Source organism: Cannabis sativa, chromosome 8, assembly GCF_029168945.1.
Source record: "Cannabis sativa cultivar Pink pepper isolate KNU-18-1 chromosome 8, ASM2916894v1, whole genome shotgun sequence".
Lineage (NCBI taxonomy): Eukaryota > Viridiplantae > Streptophyta > Magnoliopsida > Rosales > Cannabaceae > Cannabis > Cannabis sativa.
Genome location: NC_083608.1, coordinates 50025903 through 50045513, shown reverse-complemented (window position 1 = coordinate 50045513; position 19611 = coordinate 50025903). Strand labels below are relative to the sequence as shown.

At 28.8% G+C, this 19611-nt stretch overlaps 3 protein-coding genes across 3 annotated transcripts; all 3 read left to right on the top strand.

Moving 5' to 3' along the window:
• Positions 1-6641: 6641 nt before the first annotated feature.
• On the top strand, positions 6642-8810 carry LOC115698767 (uncharacterized). Its single transcript, XM_030625941.2, has 3 exons — positions 6642-6945; positions 7504-7801; positions 8558-8810. Exons 2-3 carry the CDS (start codon positions 7528-7530, stop codon positions 8635-8637), a joined length of 354 nt encoding a protein of 117 aa, XP_030481801.2. The 5' UTR covers positions 6642-6945; positions 7504-7527; the 3' UTR covers positions 8638-8810.
• Positions 8811-8905: 95 nt separating this feature from the next.
• LOC115698963 (SNF1-related protein kinase catalytic subunit alpha KIN10) lies at positions 8906-15742 on the top strand. Its single transcript, XM_030626178.2, has 11 exons — positions 8906-10089; positions 10183-10373; positions 10466-10648; positions 10884-11015; positions 11090-11275; positions 11537-11626; positions 11712-11786; positions 11871-11975; positions 12287-12451; positions 12614-14383; positions 15544-15742. Exons 1-10 carry the CDS (start codon positions 9909-9911, stop codon positions 12725-12727), a joined length of 1422 nt encoding a protein of 473 aa, XP_030482038.2. The 5' UTR covers positions 8906-9908; the 3' UTR covers positions 12728-14383; positions 15544-15742.
• Positions 14232-19388, top strand: LOC115699018 (SNF1-related protein kinase catalytic subunit alpha KIN10). The gene is made up of 11 exons (XM_030626228.2): positions 14232-14383; positions 15544-15742; positions 16243-16427; positions 16514-16696; positions 16794-16925; positions 17247-17432; positions 17729-17818; positions 17889-17972; positions 18101-18238; positions 18428-18670; positions 18768-19388. Exons 2-11 carry the CDS (start codon positions 15547-15549, stop codon positions 18879-18881), a joined length of 1551 nt encoding a protein of 516 aa, XP_030482088.1. The 5' UTR covers positions 14232-14383; positions 15544-15546; the 3' UTR covers positions 18882-19388.
• Positions 19389-19611: the final 223 nt, after the last annotated feature.

Sequence of the window (19611 nt, the reverse complement as noted above, 5' to 3'; positions counted from 1 at the left end):
TTATTCTTGTAATCTTAATTTTAAATTATTACACTTAATTATTTAATTTTTTATTTAAATATTTAAAAAGTAAAAAATGAAATAAGTTGAAGGATTTTTTAGAAAAAAAATGGCTGCACTTGTTATCGATTGATTAGCTTGAGGCCTCATACTTAGTTCATATAATTGTAACAAAATAATTAAATATAATTTAAAAATAATTAATTATTTAAAAATTTACTATAAGAAGAGAATTTTAATTTGTGTCAAAAGAAGTTTAATTTTTGTAAAACAATAAATTTTATTGTAAATATTATAATTAAATGGCTTAATTATTAAAATAATTCAAGTAAGGATTTAAATATAAATAGTAATTGCTAAAAGAGGTCTTGTTAAATATTTAATTAATTATTTTAAGAAAATAGTTAATTATAATTAAATAATTCTAAAAAAGGAATGTCTATTTAATTAATTATTTTAAGAAAATAGTTAATTATAATTAATTAAATCTAAAAAATGAAAGTTTACCTATTGGTAACCTGCTATTACAGGTTAAAGAAAAATGTAACCATATAGTTACAATAAAAATGTAACCACCCTAATATATTATTATGTATTATATGTGGAAATAATTATTGATTATTATTATTATATGTAATATGCTGCATGAACAAAAAGTTAGCTAGATAGGTTGCATTATCATTCAGGACTGTTCCCAATAATTTCGATTTCGATTATTGCAACTGAAAAAGGACAATATATATCATAATATATTATATATAGTTCTATACAATAATGAAAAAGGACAATATATATCATAATATAATTTTTTTAGTTAATTTATATCTATTCTATATAAAGTGTGCCTATATAACTAAAATTCTTGGTTTATGAGAAATTCATGGGTGACTTTTTATTTATATTTAATAAAATAATAAAATATTATTTATATATAATAAAATAATAAAATAAAAATAAAACAAATCCCATTTAAACTGATATTTAATATTTGAACTGATATTATTTATATATATATATAAATAGATATACAATATTATATATTGTTCTCATGTGATATTATTTAAACCATAAATTTTCGCTCTCCCTTCAATTTCAAAAGATTAATAAAGATTAGAAGCTATAAACTCAGTGTTATTAATATAAATGTGATACATACATATATACATATAACTGAATTCCTTTCTGGGTGTTACTTCCTTCACTTTTAATATATACATATAAAGTTAAAAGATATATAATAAATTCATTTCAATTATAACCTTACGTAACTATCTCTCTATATGTACCACAAAAAATAAAACTTACCATAAAAAAAATGAAAGGTCACAATATTTATGAATGATTTTTTTTTTTTTTTTGCATGTGTATACAATTTATAATGAGAGGCTTTTAATTTTACCTTCAAACTATATATATATATATATATTCTATATAAAATGTGCCTATATAACACAATTCTTGGTTTATGAGAAATTATTGGTGCCCAATAATTTAAAAGCCTAAATTTTCTCTATTACTATCCTATTTTATATTTTTGTACGTATATCTCTCATTTTTTCTAATTTTTTTTTATTAAAGTTAATTATTTAAGTAAATAAAATTCCATAATAAAAATCTAATTCCTAAATTTTCTCTATTACTATCTTATTTTGAATTTAATTAAAACCAACAAAATATAGGTACGTAATCTTGTACGTATATCTCTCATTTTGATTTTCTAATTTTTTTTATTAAAGTTAATTATTTTAAATAAATAAAAATTCATAATAAAAATCTAATTCCCAAATTTTCTCTATTACTATCCTATTTTGAATTTAATAAAAACCAACAAAATATATATACCTAATCTTGTACGTATATCTCTCATTTTTTCTAATTTTTTTTATTAAAGTTAATTATTTTAAATAAATAAAAATTCATAATAAAAATCTAATTTCTAAATTTTCTCTATTACTATACTATTTTAAATTTAATTAACAACAATAAAATATATGTACGTATATTTTTCATTTTTTTAATATAAATTTTCTATATACATATATATATTTATACAAAAAAATAGAGATAAAAAATAGTAGTGAAGAGATCCAAAAAATTTCACATAAGTTTCAAACACACTCTAAAAAAAGTATCATTTATAATTCTACATGCAACTAATTTATTTGTTTATTTGGATGATTTTAGTCTATATATCTCAAATTATACTTTTTAATTTTTATAATTCGGTTATAGCAAGTAAGAATATTTAGGTTGATGTAATCATAACAGTATATATATAGCTTTAGTTGAGCATGAATTGTCCATTTGATTTTATTTTAAGTTTAGATTTTACAATTGTATTTGAATACTTAGCTATAAATATATATGTGTGTGGATCTTGAGTTTATCGGGTTAATTTGTTGAAAATATATTTACTGATTTGCTCAAAACAAATATACATAAACACATATATTTTGTTGAGTCTATCAAGGAGTGCTATGAGATTGATGAGAGGCTTCAAGAGAAGAATGAGATTATGATGGCTGCAATTCAAGTTTCAAAAAAAAAAAAAAGTCAGAAGTGGCAACTTGCATTGTGAAGAAAGCTGGAAGCCCAACTGAGAAGAAAGTTGGCCTAAATCTAAATATAAGGTTATGATGTTATAGATAATATTAAGATAAATTTGGAGAGCATTGCTTTGTTATAATATTATTTGGAAGCTATCATATTTCTTGTTTTTTATATTCTTTCTTTCATATGTCCAGTTATATGTATGCTACCTCTATTCTTTATAATTTTATTATTACCGGCTCGAGTTAAGTATCCATAGTAAGTGTGTAGCATTATTATTTTTTAAATATATTTCAAGCTAATCTCCATTCTCCTCTTCTCTTTCTGCAAATTTTAAATTTGACTTTTCACTATTGATTTTCAAATAACCCCACACACTAATTAAAATTAGTTTTTAAACTATTTTAAATTATATGATTATTTATTAAATCTTTCTCAATTAAATTATAGAGCACCTAACATAAAACTAAGTATACGTGCTTTGCACGTAACTTTCTTCTAGTGTTCAAAAATATACATTAAATAATATATATATTTTTTTTAAAAAAAAATTATAGCAGTTACAATATTATTTTTATAAATTTTTTAAAAATTTCAAATCGTGGTAGATTAGAATATCAAAAACTCTATTTTTAGTATTATAATTTATTCAAATATTATTGTAACTATAACAAATATCGTTATGAAAAAAAATTAAAAAAAAATATTCTTCCACGTAATTTCAAAAGTAAAAATTAATTAAAAGATTGTAATTAGCAACTAGAATTGTAGATATTTATATACATATTTGTACACATGCTTTCACATGTATCTTGAATTGTATATAATTTGTTTTCTCAACTTTCTGTTTGATCCACTTTTTCTTTAATGAATTTGTTGAGATACATGCCCTGAAACTGAACTGACCCAAATCAAATATATATGTATATAAATAAGAGAAGTGTATATATTTATATATTTATATATTATATGTATGTGTGTTGTTTTGAGGAGAGACATAGCTCATGCAAATGGAGCAAAAAAGGTATAGTAGCTGAATAAATTTTGTTGATTAATATTAAACTCCTGCTGGGAAGCTTCAATGTTCATAAAATATTTAACTAATTTAGTTTGGGGCAACACACAAAACATCATCATATTATTTATAGGGTTTATATATCTATTCTATATAAAGTGTGCTTATATAACTAAATTCTTGGTTTATGAGAAATTTATGGGTGTGACTTTTTATTTATATTTAATAAAATAATAAAATATTATTTATATATAATAAAATAATAAAATAAAAATTTAAACTGATATTTAATATTTGAACTGATATTATTTATATATATACAATATTATATATTGTTCTCATGTGATATTATTTAAACCATAAATTTACTATCCTATTTTGAATTTAATTAAAACCAATAAAATTTATTAAAGTTAATTATTTTAAATAAATAAAAATTTATAATAAAAATCTAATTTCTAAATTTTCTCTATTACTATACTATTTTAAATTTAATTAACAACAATAAAATATATGTACGTATATTTTTCATTTTTTTAATATAAATTTTCTATATACATATATATATTTATACAAAAAAAAAAAATAGAGATAAAAAATAGTAGTGAAGAGATCCAAAAAATTTCACAAAAGCTTCAAACACACTCTAAAAAAAGTATCATTTATAATTCTATGTGTAACTAATTTATTTGTTTATTTGGATGATTTTAGTCTATATATCTCAAATTATACTTTTTAATTTTTATAATTCGGTTATAGCAAGTAAGAATATTTGGGTTGATGTAATCATAACAGTATATATATAGCTTTATTAGTTGAGCTTGAATTGTCCATTTGATTTTGTTTTAAGTTTAAATTTTACAATTGTATTTGAATACTTAGCTATATATATATGTGGATCTTGAGTTTACCGGGTTAATTTGTTGAAAATATATGTTTACTCATTTGCTCAAAATAAATATACATAAACACATATATTTTGTTGAATCCAAATATACTTAAACACATATATTTTGTTGAATCTATCATGGAGTGCTATGAGATTGATGAGAGGCTTCAAGAGAAGAATGATATTAAGATAAATTTGGAGAGCATTGCTTTGTTATAATATTATTTGGAAGCTATCATATTTCTTGTTTTTTATATTCTTTCTTTCATATGTCCAGTTATATGTCTGCTACCCTTATTTTTTATAATTTTATTATTACGGCTCGAGTTAAGTGTCCATAGTAAGTGTGTAGCATTATTATTTTTAAATATATTTCAAGTTAATCTCCATTCTCCTCTTCTCTTTCTGCAAATTTTAAATTTGACTTTTCACTATTGATTTTTAAATAACCCCACACACTAATTAAAATTAGTTTTTAAATCATTTTAAATTATATGATTATTTATTGAATCTTTCTTAATTAAATTATAAAACACATAACATAAAACTAAATATACGTGTCTTGCACGTAACTTTCTTCTAGTATATATATATATATATATATTTGGTGTCATAATTATTGTGGCTTAAAATATGATTCACATTTAATAGTCAGTCTTCCATTAAAAAAGCAGATTGTTTAAAAAAATATATGAAAACAACAAAAAAAAATTACAAAATATAGTTATACAAAATTTTAAATATTGTTATACTTTTTAAGATTTTATTTACATAAAATATATTATTTTGATATATTTTTATGTTGTACTCTTTTTATTTTATTATTTATATATTATTTTTATGTTATTTTATATAGTATTTTTATTATTTTTGTGTTATTTTTATGAATACTGTAAAAATGTAAAAAAAAATTGGTAAAAGTGTAAAAAATTTATTAAAAATAATAATTTATATAAATTTTCCTTAAAAAAAGTCAGGCCCAATTACAAGTACAGACCAGCCAACTAGTGAGTGGCCCAAGCTCCCTTAAACAGCTTTGAGCCATATCCCATTTGCTGACTTAGTAAGGCCCAATATGAGCCCATAATACAAGGGAAGGCCCATAGGAGACTTTAAGTCTTCCTTTAGTAATTGACAGTTAGAATTTTAGGTAAATGTTTACAATTTTATCCTACATGAAATTTTTATAAAAATACTATCTTTTTATAAAACAGTAGTAAAATAGAATAATTAAAAACAATCAACAACTACAAAACATTCGTAGAACAAAAGTGAAAACTTAACACAGTAAACATTCCAGGATTTAATCGAGTTCAAAGCATAAAATAACAAAAAAAGGGGGTGCATTGTAGAATACAAAATAGATATTAACCAGTAACAAAAATTGAAATTTAATATTGAGTGATTCTACAATGTACTTCCTTAAAAGGGATGTACTGATGCACCCTTGACTTGTTTCGGCATCCAGAAGAATTTTTTAGTTTATTTTTTTTCTTCATATTCACGTACGTTATAGCTATTTAAGATAACTTACAAAATTTTGAGAAATTCAAAATAATTTACAATATAGAAAACAATGTTCAAACAGTCTATTTTACACGCGTATAAAATAAAATAATTACAGGTGCAGTACACTGTTTGAACGTATTTTTCGGTGTGTTAAACTTTTCTAAATTTTTTAAAATTTTTCAAGATGTCTTAAATAACTATAACATACATAACCTTTAGAAAATATTTGACTAAAAAATTATTTTGGGTGCTAAAATAAATATAAATAAGAATGTATCAATATATTTATTTTAAATGGTGTATTGTAGAATTTTCATTTAATATTTAGGGAAATTCTATAATGCACTCCCTTAAAAGGGATACACCGATACATCTCTATCTGTTTTAGTATCCGAAATAATTTTTTAGTCAAATTTTTTCTCATGGTCATGTAAATTATACTTATTTAAGACATTCTGCAAAATTTTAAAAAATTCGGAAAAGTTTAACACGCCGAAAATTGCGTTCAAATAGTGTGTTGCACGCGTGACTAATTTATTTTATGCGCGTGTAAAATAGACTGTTTGAACATTGTTTTCTATATTGTAAATTATTCTGAATTTCTTAAAATTTTGTAGGTTATCTCAAATAGCTATGACGTACGTGAATATAAAAAAAAATTAGACTAAAATTTTTTTTGGATGCCGAAACAAGTAAAGGGTGCATTAATATATCATTTTAAGGGGTGCTTAGAATCACCTTAATATTTATACACTTTTGTTTATTTTTTATTTTTACATCCCAATTGAGTAAAGAATCTTCAAAACTTCCAACTAATTCTTCTTCTCCAATTCCATGATCTGCTAAACCCAAATATTGTTCTTCCCCAATTTCATACCAAACCCTAAATTTTTTCTCTACCACCGCTCCAATTGGCTTCTCCCCCCAACCCACTTCACCACTTCTCTGCTCTCTCTCCCATTCGTCGCTGCACGACTGCCAGGTATCTCAATCATTAATTTTCCATTTCTATGTGTTGATTGGAAATTGATAAATGTAATAATACCGAGCTTAGATTCTTGCAACTAAAAATGAAATCTTGATTGTCATTCTCTATACTTGTTTTTAAATCAAAATTCTTCCTTGGCTGTTGAAAAGTATGGTTTTCTTGTTTTGGGTGTTTTTATATGTATAATTGGTAATGTAAAGATCCATTCTTTCATGTCTTTGGAACATAACTACACAAATTCACATTCAAGAAAACATGATTACACAAAAAGAACTTTTATGGATTGAATTGTTATTGTTGCTTTATCCTGTTTTAGCCTTAAAATCTAACAATGAGTTTGCTTAGAATCTAAATGCTAAATTTTCACTACAGGTGTTACTTTACATTTTTATGGATTGAATTGCTGTTACACATCAACTTACACAAAGTCACATTCAAAAGAACATATTTACACAAAAAGAACTTTTATGGATTGAATTGTTGTTATTGTGCTTTACACTTTAACTTGTTTGTTTGAGCCTTAGAATCTAAATACTTAATTTTTCACTACAGGTCTTTACTTGACATTTGTTGGGCATGGCAACAAAACGCAGTGTTCCATATAGCCGTCTTCCTACTGATGACAATTATAATGATTATGGTATTGGAGGACAACGTGACCGTAGGTTTGATTACTCTCCAAAAGCATTTGACAAAATTCCATGGAAATCCATACTCTTGGCTCTTTTCCTGCTTTTTCTTGGCTCAGCCCTTCTTTTTCTTTCTTACTTCATTTTTACTGGTCACATGGGAGGAGAGCGGTCCCAAGCCTATGGCCTCTTAGCTCTAGGTATTCTAACCTTCCTCCCAGGTATGAAAGCAAACACTTTCTCTTTTCTTACTTGTTTCTCATTCTAATATAATTGAAGTGTGAAGCTAATTTAGTTTTGAAGAAATTAGTTGCTTGGATCTTTTTTGGGAATCCTTAAATTTGTATTATAGATATTCTATAGTTTGTACTTTTGAGCTGGTGCACACTAGGCTAACAATAAAAGAAGATTAAAAGGTCTTTATTCTATTATTCATTAACGTAAAAAAAGTGAAGGGTATTTAATTGCCAACATTACATAAAATGTGATGTAAAAGTTATATTTCGAGGGATATTGTTAATGAGCCGCATACTATAAGGAGCACAACTTGGTAGTCTAAAAAGTTTAGGGGCAAAAATGTTAATTATTCTAACTTTTTTATAGATTTGCATAATATGTCTTGTCAAAAAAAGATTACAAAATATTTTAAAGAAAGAGTTACCATAGTCTCACTGTGGTTGAATTTTATAAAAGAATCTGTACATGTGACATCATTGAATTTGTGCCTGTGAAATACAGCATATTTTTTATCTCTTGTAAAGGCAATGATGTTCTATTTGCTTTGTTCTTCAATGAATAAGCATTTGATTTTTTTCTCTAGTATCTTGCTTTATTTGAAGTGTTTTGCTTGTGGGGCTATATTTATACCAATGGACCATGTAGTACATATGGTTATGGATTCTTAGAAAATTTTGAACCAAACATAAGCTTGTTCAAAGCTTGATCTGACTGAAATGTTCCTCAACTTGTGGCTGCAGGCTTTTACGAGACACGAATTGCATATTATGCGTCCAGAGGTGCCAACGGTTATCGTTTTGCTTCCATCCCGGATTATTAGAGTTTTCCTCCTTTGTAATCATCCTTCTGTTTTTTTCTTTTTCATAACATGTAATGTACCTTTATAGCCATTTTTGGTTTTGTTTCTTGCATTTCTTATTCCTGATTTCCTTTGTTTTGCCTGTAAAATATGTTGGAATATCAAATATATAAATACTATATTTTGTTTTTCAATTGTAGCAAATTGGCTCTAGTAAAACACCACTTCATCATGGAAAAGTTAGCCCATTTTGCAAGCCTATCAGCCTTGTAGAACAAACACAGAGCACTTAAACAACTCTATATGTTTAAGGGTATAATTTCATGTATTTATTATTACACAGAAACTTCATGGTCACCAAAACACAATCTAAGGTAGCAACAAGGGAGCTAAATATAATTTGTATGTATTTGGGTTGAGTAGAGTAGTGCTGCAACTACCAATTGGGTATTTTGACATGACATGAACTTGGCCCGAGCTTAGAAGGTACGAAAAAATATAGGTATAAACATAATACAACATGATGCTAGAAATAAGTACAACACCACATAAAAATACCAAGTTTATGGGCTTAACTTTTAAAAATATTGGCATGGCTCGGTATGATTCATATTTTTTTATGGCAGGTTCTATTTTTTAAAAGTATAGAAAAATATGAGCCGAACTAGCACGACATGCATGAATTTAGAGCACTAAAGTAAAATAGACCTTTACGGTGAGATTTTAACTTCTGTTATGGAAAATGTTAAAGGGTACCTTAAAGTGTCAATCACCACAAGAAGTGGTATATCGTTATTGGTGTAATTCAATATTAGTCATACATATTTTCATTTAATAAATAGTATAAAAAACTGTTAATTAGTTACAATGCGCCACATTAGTATAATATTAAGCATTTTAAGTTACTTAATAGCCATATTCTTCTTTTATATTACAATACAAAAATAAGATACTAAAAAGTGAATAAATTTGAAAAAGAAATAATATACTCAATTGAGTTTCCTAAAGAATATATATATAAAAAAAACATAGTGGCTGTCAATTTTAGAATCCAAACAACTTATAATGTGGTCCATCATGTCATTAATCCTACTTGAGGATTAAGATAATCCCATCTTTGATATCTTTTTATTCCCATCAAAGACAACCCAAAATTATTGAAAAAAACAAAATTAACAACAAGAGGACGTTGCACTCGAAGATCATTATGTGTATAAAAAAGAAAAACCAAGTAATGGAAATATGTTGTTAAGTGGTCTTAAATAATCTTAGCAATTAAGATTAGTGACTAAATGGAAGGATCAAGTAAAAATGGAGATAATATGTTGTTACAAAATTACAAGCTTGGAAGAAGACTTGGTTTTGGTGCCTCTGCTACAGTCAACCTTGCAGAGCATGTGTTGACTGGTCTTAAAGTTGCTATTAAGATCATTAACAAGGCTCAAATGAGAAACATGAACATGGAACAAAAGGGTTTGTGTATATATATATATATATATATATGTTTAGATATGTATGTATGTATGTTTGGTTGATTATTCATGATATGAGTTATCTATTTTTCAGTGAGAAGGGAAATGAAAATAGGAAGATTGTTAGTGCATCCTCATGTTGTAAGACAATATGAGGTTATTGAAACATTTACACACATCTTTATTGTTATGGAGTATGCTGAGTTTGGTGACCTCTTTGAATATGTTACTCTTTATAAACAAAATAGGTTCAATGAGGACGAAGCTCGTAGTGTGTTTCAGCAGGTAATGAGTGGAGTAAATCATGTCAAATTTTATCTTTGTTACTTAATTAGTACTATTTGATTTAATAAAATTGATGTTTTTGGTTGAGGCAGATCATTTTTGGTGTGGAGTATATTCATAGAAATATGGTTGTTCATAGAGACCTTAAGCTTGAGAATTTGGTTTTGGATTCTAATTACAATGTCAAGATTACTGATTTCGGTTTCTGTAATGTAATGCGTGATGGCCATTTTCTTAACGCTCGTTGTGGTAGCCCTAGCTATGCTTCTCCAGAGGTACATATATTTGTATTAAGTAAGGAATATTTTCATAAATATCCAAAATAGTTCAAAAGACTTACAAAAATACGGTTGTACATAATTTTAAATATTTTTATGATTTATAAGTTTTTATTTACAAAAAATACGAATAATTGATATTTGTATATTATTTTTGTATTATAACTTTATTATTTGTATATTATTTTTCTGTTACTTTCATGTGGTTATATTTTTTTTCATTTCGAGCTAGATTTTATTTGGTAAGCTGTATGCTGGGCCTGAAGTAGATGTTTGGAGTTGTGGTGTTATTTTGTATGCTCTTCTTTGTGGAAAACATCCCTTTGATGAAGGAAATATTTCAGACTTTTATAGAAAAATAAAGGTATTGCTTAATCTACTTAGCTTAAATTCATCATTGAAGAAAATATTAGCTTATATTATATCTACATATTTCAGCATGGCATATACAATCTACCAATGTCTTTACCTCCTGGTGCAAGAGATTTGATTAGAAGGATTCTTGTAGTTGATCCAACGAGACGAATGACTATTCCTCAAATTTGCCAGCATCCATGGTTCAAGGCTCGTCTTCCTTGCTACCTAGCAGTGTTCCCACCGAGCACGAATCAGCTCGCGAAAAAGGTCACCTTTTATAGTATATCATGTGAATTGCTATCATAATCTGATATCCTATAATTAAGCTTAAATTGTTGTTATCACCAAACAAGTGGCCTAGTGGTAATCGTTGTTTTCCTGAGGCACGAGGTCAAGGGTTCAAACATGAGTGGCTCCCTCCAAAGACTCGTGATAATGCCTAGAGGGGAGCCACACCGGTAGCCCCCCTCCTCCCCTTTCTTCTACTGAAGAAGAAAGCTTAAATTGTTGTTAATTATGTCTATGCAGATTGATGAACAAATTCTTCAAAAGGTGATTGATAAGGGGTTTGACAAGAATCAACTGATTCAGTCTCTTCTCAATAGAGTTCAAAACAAGGTTTGGTTCTTGAAAATCACAGTTCTTTCTTATATAAAATCAACTACAATTCTTTTGTCATTGTCTCAACATATCATATCATCAGGCCACTGTTGCATACTACTTGCTATTGGATCATCAATACCGCAATTCAAGTCCATATCTTAAAGCTGAATTTCAGGTCTTTTTTTCTTCTTTTTTAATGCTTGGAGTTAGTACAATTTATACAGGACTTGATCAATTGCCTTCTGTTTGTTTGAATTAGGAAAGTGGTTTCAACCAAATACCATTACCAAGATATATGAATTATCAAGAAATAGGCCAAAGGCCAGAGTTTCCCCTAGAAAGAAAATGGTCTCTTGGACTTCAGGTTAAGTAATTTTGTACTATTTTTGGGCGGTGTTTGGACGAAAGTAATGAAATAGAATAAAACGAAATGTATTGAAATGTTATTTCAATGGAATAATTTTTCTATCATTCTATTTCGAAATGGAAGGAAAAACGATTTCAATGCATGATGAGAAAAAATTTAATAATTTTTTTTATGCGTTTTAAATTTGATTCTATTCTCATTCTCGTTCCTTCCAACCAAATATCACCTTATAGTAATTAGTTACTTACTTCTAAGCTATGAAGTGATTTAATAACGTTTTTATTATTTATTTCCTTGAATTTCAACAGTTTCAAGCCAATCCTCACGAAATAATGACAGACGTGCTTAAAACTTTGCAAGAATTGGGAGTTTGCTGGAAAAAGATCGGTTACTATAACATGAAGTGTAGATGGATACCTAGAATCCATGCCACTGCCATGAAGCCATCCAATGTGGTCAAGTTTGAAGTTCAAGTAACTCTCTCTTATACACTTCTTCTTGCCTAATTTACAATTTTACAAACACTACACTCAACTTTTGGACCCAATGTTATATGATATGTTGTTATAATGTACAAGTTTTGTTTTGATATGTTTTCTAATTTGGAAAGATGTTATGATGTTGACTGTATACAGCTCTACAAAACTCGAGAGGAGAAGAATCTACTAGATTTGCAACGAGTCCAAGGTTCACAGTTTTTGTTCTTGGATCTTTGTGCTGCTATTTTTGCCCAACTGTGTGTGCTGTGAAGGAATGGAAATTGTTTAGTGTGACAATGGTGAATAAAAAAAATGAAAGAAATAAGAATATTTGATGAGCTCCAATTGCAATTGGGGTTCCAACATTTTGTACATAGGCACTGGTTAGCTCATAGTTGGGCTTTTAAAGGTTGTTTTTGAGTATTTTAAGCTCCAAAAGTATTTTTGCTACTCGTTAGGTAACCAGTGAATTTTAGTTTTTAATTTTGGAAAAATTCTTTTAGTAGAAACCACTTTTAATAGTTTCTCAAGAAAGGCCAAACAAGTCATACTACACACTTTGTGATTTTTCTTTTGACATTTTTTTTATGGGTTTGTGTACATTAAAGTTTCTTTTTATGTGTTACTAATTGTTGGAAATTTTATGCAGCTTCCATGATATGCTAATGTAACTTTTTAACTAAGAAAATTTACATGTAATATAATATGCATATATAATGGAGTTTATATATTTATACTCCAAATATTATAAAAAGCTCTATTTTCAAACAATTTCTTATTACAAATTTATCTTTCAAAAAAAGAAAAAAAAACCATAATTCTCTTGAGAGCTTTAAGCTTGATTAAAAGAACAACAATGGCAGCAAGTATCTCTTGAGTTGAGACCAATTTTCGGTAGTTCAAGCATTAGGTAGTTAGTGATAATGGTTTCTTCATTTAGTGTAATTATTAATGATTACGAGTTTGTTTTTTCAGTTACAAAAGGTTTCTATTTTTTATTTTGTTAAATGATCATTAAATGGGGTGGTTTATAGTTTTGTTAGAGTATCTATTTTTTATCTAGGTGGTGAGTTAAGTTTAAGGCCTGTCGGTAACCTTTTTGCTTTCTATTTTTTTAAATTTCACTTAACAAAATCTTGTAATTTGTTTACAGTTTTTGATTAATTATTTAAAAAATTGATTATATAATTGTTAGCAAACAATACCTTAATTTGTGAATGTCTCAATTAATTTTGTTAATTTGTTTGGTAAACAATATTGATGTTTAATAAAAATTTGATTTTCATTAAAAGAAGTTTAGTTTATCCTAAAATAAAATTTAGTGGTTATATTAATATTGGATGCATAGCAAAATTGTTTAAACAAAATTTGCCTAGGGTTATTTTTTTATTTTTTTTTTGGAACAATTTGAGTAGAGTTAGTTGATAAAGAAAGTTTTAAGAAAATGAAAGTTCAAAAATTACCATAGAGTGAATTTATATAATAAATAAGTAGTAAATATTATTTTTTTTTTTATATTTTGTAAAAATTATTAATTAGATATTTTATTTTATCAAATCACAAAATATAACTTAATTAGATAGTTGAGAATCCGGACAATTTGATTTATTTTGATTGGCGCCTCGTCAGTGCCAACCAAGCAGTTATGATTATCCCACATCGGAATTAAGTTATCCTTTCTACGGATATATATATTCCCATTCCCATATATACGCACTCATTTTTTATTAATAAAAATAAATAAATAAATAAAAATAGATTAGAAAGCTTACGATGAGAACGATGTGGTCGAAGATCGTCTGATAACAACACTTGAAGAAGAAGAAGAAGAAGAAGAACAAGGAAGACACCTCATCGCCGTCGCCGGCTTCTCGCTCTTTTTCTTTATCCGGCGACTATAACACTCATTTCCTCAAATTCCTACTGGTCAGTTTTTTTTTTGTTCTTTTGCTTAAGATTCGTATTTGATTCTTTCCGTGAACCCTAAATCGTCTTTATTTTTCCAGATCGGTAATTATCTAACTTGTTTTCGGCTCCTACTGTTTCGGTTTTTTTTTTTTGCTATTGAGTTACGATATCGGATGTCGAATCTTTGTTTGTTGCTTTGCAATTTTTGTGAATTTGTTATTTTTTGTTGTTTTTGAAAAGGTAGATTCAGTTTCTTGTCTGGCTAAATTTCATATTTTGTTGATGTGTGTGAAATTATGTCTTTTTTCTAAATGAAAATTGAAGGCTTGCAGATTTGTAGTAATGGACCGGTTAGGTTTTAAGATAGAGCGAGTAAATTGCAGGATTGGATTTTTTGGTAACTTTCAATGGAAAAAAGAAGCGTTTTTTAATGAAACAAAATTGGATATCTTAGTGAGCTTGTTTGACCGAAAATTAATTATTTTTTAAAATTATTCTGGTTGGTGAATTAGAACAGTCCTGCTGTTAAGCAGATGAAGTCAGAAACCAAATTACGGAGAAGAACTTAATAAGAACATGTAATGAATGAGGAACCAATACTTTGTACTAGTTAATAATGGAGGTAGCTAGAATAAGAATCAACGAACTGTTTCCTTTTACTATTCATTCTGATATAAGTTTTGGGAATCTTTTCTCATAATTAGTGAAACTGTGAAAGGGATGATCTTTATTTTTTTAAGCATTTCATTCTCATTTATCTGACAGTTTTCCTGCACGATTTGATTAGTTACAGATAAGTGAAGATGCCCACGATTTTATCTTTTTTCTTTTTGGCCTTCTTTTTCATATGCATGTTTTCTCTAAGTTAGGTACACAATGTTGGATTTTAGAATTGCTCGAGCTCATTTGTTTCCTGTTTTCAGATGTTTCTATCTAAAACCGTGGGATTTGGGATGCTGCTTCCATCTTATTTTAAACCCAGATAAATAATATTTTTTAGATGAATTTATATGCTTGAGTATTTTTTAGTAGATTTCTAACATTTATTGGTTATACAGACTCAGATTCATTCACTGACTAAGATTCCAGAAAGTTAAATTCCAAATCTGTTTGTGTTGTTGAATGCATCCAATCTTATATTTTTTTTAATTTAATGATAATTATTATTATAATTTCAGGTAATGAAAATGGATGGATCAACTGGCAGAGCAGGTGGCAATGTGGATATGTTTTTACCAAATTACAAGCTGGGGAAAACACTTGGTATTGGTTCCTTTGGGAAGGTCAAAATTGCAGAGCATGCGTTGACTGGTCACAAAGTTGCTATTAAGATTCTTAATCGTCGGAAGATTAAGAATATGGAAATGGAAGAAAAAGGTTTGTATTATTTCTCCGATGATGGCCAGTAGTCTATATGATAATATATGTCTCGGTTAATTGTTTGTGCTTGTGATGTCCGTTTTATTTGACATTCATATTCTAGCATGGTCATAATGTCTTCTTATTTTAAATTACTGGATTAGGAGGAGCATTCTTTTTTTATTGTTAAATGTTAAAAATAATTCTTTTTATGAAGATCATGGTTTTCTTCGACAATCATATTTTGGTATGGTCAGTTGGTCACTGCTAATAAGTACTCATTTTTATTCATTCTATTAGGAGTGATCTGTTTGGAGTTTTAAATGTTAAGAGTTTTTTTAATGATGACCAAGAGTTTTCTTCAAACAAAGAAAGTCTGCCGTAGAGAGTAAAAGTAAATTAGTTATGTATGCTTTCTATATGGTTATTGCTGCTTGATTGCTGATAAGCAGTCTGTGCTTAGTTTGGTAGTGGGTTACTGCCTTCCTTTTTTATTTTTTCCCTTAAATTCTATGCAGTGAGAAGAGAAATTAAAATATTGAGACTGTTTATGCATCCTCACATTATACGACTATATGAGGTCATAGAAACCCATTCAGACATTTTTGTGGTAATGGAGTATGTTAAGTCTGGAGAACTCTTTGACTATATTGTGGAGAAAGGTCGGTTGCAGGAGGACGAAGCCCGTAACTTTTTTCAGCAGGTACCTTTTAGTTTTCCTCACTTGACTTCACATTATCTCCTTTCTTCTCGCAAACAATTACATGGCCAATCTTTTGCCTGAGGCAGATAATTTCTGGCGTGGAGTACTGCCACAGAAATATGGTGGTTCATAGAGATCTTAAGCCAGAAAATTTGCTTTTGGATTCCAAATGCAATGTGAAGATTGCTGATTTTGGTCTGAGTAATATAATGCGTGATGGCCATTTTCTGAAGACAAGTTGTGGAAGCCCAAACTATGCTGCTCCAGAAGTATGTAGTTTTTGGCATTTTCTGATTGTAATAGATATATTTTTGTAGTTTTGCCTTTAATTAATCTCCAAGGTAACATTTTTTGTCATTTGATCAGGTTATCTCTGGAAAATTGTATGCTGGGCCTGAAGTAGATGTCTGGAGTTGTGGGGTTATATTGTATGCTCTTCTTTGTGGCACACTTCCCTTTGACGATGAAAACATTCCCAACTTATTTAAGAAAATCAAGGTATTGTTATTCAGCTCGGATTTAACATCAAGCTTTTCTGATCTGATCTACAGCTGGTAGTAGATTCTGTTATTCATTGCTGATACCTAGTTAGGAATACATAAAATTATAATGATAACTATGCTTTTGTTTTTCTGACCGGGTAATATTTACTATATTTGATGTCTTCTTTCTTTTTTTCCCCTCTTTTCTTACCAGGCCAGTCCAGGACACTTATCACTTTTCTTTTTCTTTCCTGTCTATTGTTTTGCTTCTGTCTATATTTCACTGTATTTGAATGTGCACTAACTCAACTCACATAAATATATATTTGTTTTCTAGGGTGGGATATACACTCTGCCGAGTCATTTATCACCTGGGGCAAGGGACTTGATCCCACGGTTGCTCATTGTTGATCCAATGAAGCGAATGTCCATTCCTGAAATTCGCCAGCATCCATGGTTCCAGGCTCATCTTCCTCGTTATTTAGCTGTGCCCCCTCCAGACACAATGCAACAGGCGAAAAAGGTTTGTTGCCATATCAATTGCAGTTTTTCTTCTCTATATGCCATATGGAGGTAGCTGTGCATGTGTGGTTGTCAATTTTATAGCAAGTGAAAGTTAGGAATTATCTTATTTGCGTCTGATGCATGTTTTGTTCCAAATGAAAGTTAGCTATGTTTTATTCCTCCTCTAGCCCATCCTTTTACTGTTTAATGTATAGAGAACCATGTCGATTTCTTGTATGCCACTTTTATTTTATTTTCATATAACATCGGCCTTTATTAACATAATCAGTTCAATTTTTTGCCATGCTTACACAGATTGATGAAGAAATTCTTCAGGAGGTGATTAAGATGGGATTTGACAGGAACCATCTGATTGAATCTCTTCGCAACCGAGTACAAAATGAGGTTTGAACCTTGAAACCACTCTCTCTTAGTTGTTTGCAATGTTTTTCTCATTGTGTGAAGCATATCACAGGCCACTGTTGCTTACTATCTGCTATTGGATAATCGATTCCGCGTTTCCAGTGGTTATCTCGGAGCCGAGTTTCAGGAAACAATGGTATGTTTCATTTAGCATTATTTTTTTTTTATTATTTTAAATGTTTGGTATTGACCATAAGTATTGTATCAAGTCCATTTGTTCATAGTTGGGAGTGATATTAAGTAGTGTTTTTTTTATTTGAACAGGATAGTGGTTACCGAATGCATCAGGGCGAGCCTGCTTCTTCTCCTGTTGGGCATCGGCTTACAGGATATATGGATTATCAGGGGGCAGGTCTGAGACCACAGTTCCCCGTTGAAAGAAAATGGGCTCTTGGACTTCAGGTCAACTTCTGTAATCTTAAGTTGTACTGTATTTTTAGATGCCTATATGCTTCGCTATGCTCCAAGTCGGTATCTTATACAGGATTGGTTCTTTAATGATTTTTAATTGTTTTTATCCATAAATTACTTAGTGTTGAATCCATTAAGGTACGAAATATTGCTCATGTTTTTTGGCCTTCATTTCTGCAGTCTCGAGCCCATCCTCGTGAAATAATGACAGAAGTCCTAAAAGCCCTGCAAGAACTGCGAGTGTGCTGGAAAAAGATTGGGCACTATAACATGAAATGTAGGTGGATTCCTGGAATTTCTGGACACCACGAGGGCATGAGCAACAATGCTGTGCTTAATAATAATTACTTTGGTGATGAATCCACTATTATCGAAACTGATGGTGTAATGAAGACACCCAATGTGGTCAAGTTTGAAGTGCAGGTAAAGTTGTTTCTGCTACAGTTTATTTAGCTATTCTAAAAAGTTATTTCGAAATGAGCTAACACTGTCACTGCTTTTTTGGGTGGGGTATTAACAGCTCTACAAAACTCGGGAGGAGAAGTATCTTCTCGATTTGCAGCGGGTTCAGGGACCACAGTTTCTCTTCTTAGATCTTTGTGCTGCATTCCTTGCCCAACTGCGTGTCCTATGATAATAGGGAAGTAGCAATGCCCAGACTACTGCTCATTTCTTAGTTAGTGGAAATTACTCTCACTCTTTGTGAATAAAAAAAAAAGAAAAAAAATGAAAAATGAAAAAAATTGCTATGTAAATATTTATCCATCCTTTGGTGTCAGGGTTTTTTCCAATATTATTACCTGATTTTATATGGTAATAGTTGTCGAACTGACTTTCGACGCTAGCACTTGGTTAAATCACTTTCTCTCTCGCTTGGTCGGTCGGTCGGTCTGGGTTTTACACACACATCTTTGGTGCTTTTCTGGTGTTTGTGGAAATGAATTTCCTTTATACAGAAATTGACAGCCTTTGAGATTATTTTATGTTGTTATGATAACCAACCTTAGTTTCAATTTTTATTGCTCTCTTTGACTGTATCATGATGTATTTTGTTCAGTTGATTAGCTTTTTCCATAAAAGAAATATCTGGATATTAATTAGAGTCTTATAATGTTCCATAATTAGGGTTTATTATTGTTCATTCTCAAATGTCTTTTGATTTTATGTTTACTAGGACTGGAGAATAAATGAGCTTGAATTGATATTATTACATTCCTGGTAAAAAATATTTTTGATACTTTATTTGTTTGGTAAAGTTCTTTTTGCACTATAACCAACTATTGCAACTGTAACTTTTCTTGGATTGTATTTTGTTCATTTTTCAATTTCTGGCATAAGAAGTTAGGGATATAAGGAATGTTCTA

What these genes read in the sequence shown, in the direction of transcription:
- LOC115698767 (XM_030625941.2), top strand. Translation starts at nt 7,528, where the DNA reads ATGGCAACAAAACGCAGTGTTCCATATAGCCGTCTTCCTACTGATGAC. An exon ending in TATTCTAACCTTCCTCCCAG is followed by an intron (nt 7,802 to 8,557) that starts GTATGAAAGCAA and finishes TTGTGGCTGCAG; the next exon opens with GCTTTTACGAGACACGAATT.
- LOC115698963 (XM_030626178.2), top strand. Translation starts at nt 9,909, where the DNA reads ATGGAAGGATCAAGTAAAAATGGAGATAATATGTTGTTACAAAATTAC. An exon ending in CATGAACATGGAACAAAAGG is followed by an intron (nt 10,090 to 10,182) that starts GTTTGTGTATAT and finishes TCTATTTTTCAG; the next exon opens with TGAGAAGGGAAATGAAAATA. An exon ending in AATGGTCTCTTGGACTTCAG is followed by an intron (nt 11,976 to 12,286) that starts GTTAAGTAATTT and finishes GAATTTCAACAG; the next exon opens with TTTCAAGCCAATCCTCACGA.
- LOC115699018 (XM_030626228.2), top strand. Translation starts at nt 15,547, where the DNA reads ATGAAAATGGATGGATCAACTGGCAGAGCAGGTGGCAATGTGGATATG. An exon ending in ACTTATTTAAGAAAATCAAG is followed by an intron (nt 16,926 to 17,246) that starts GTATTGTTATTC and finishes TTTGTTTTCTAG; the next exon opens with GGTGGGATATACACTCTGCC. An exon ending in CAATGCAACAGGCGAAAAAG is followed by an intron (nt 17,433 to 17,728) that starts GTTTGTTGCCAT and finishes ATGCTTACACAG; the next exon opens with ATTGATGAAGAAATTCTTCA.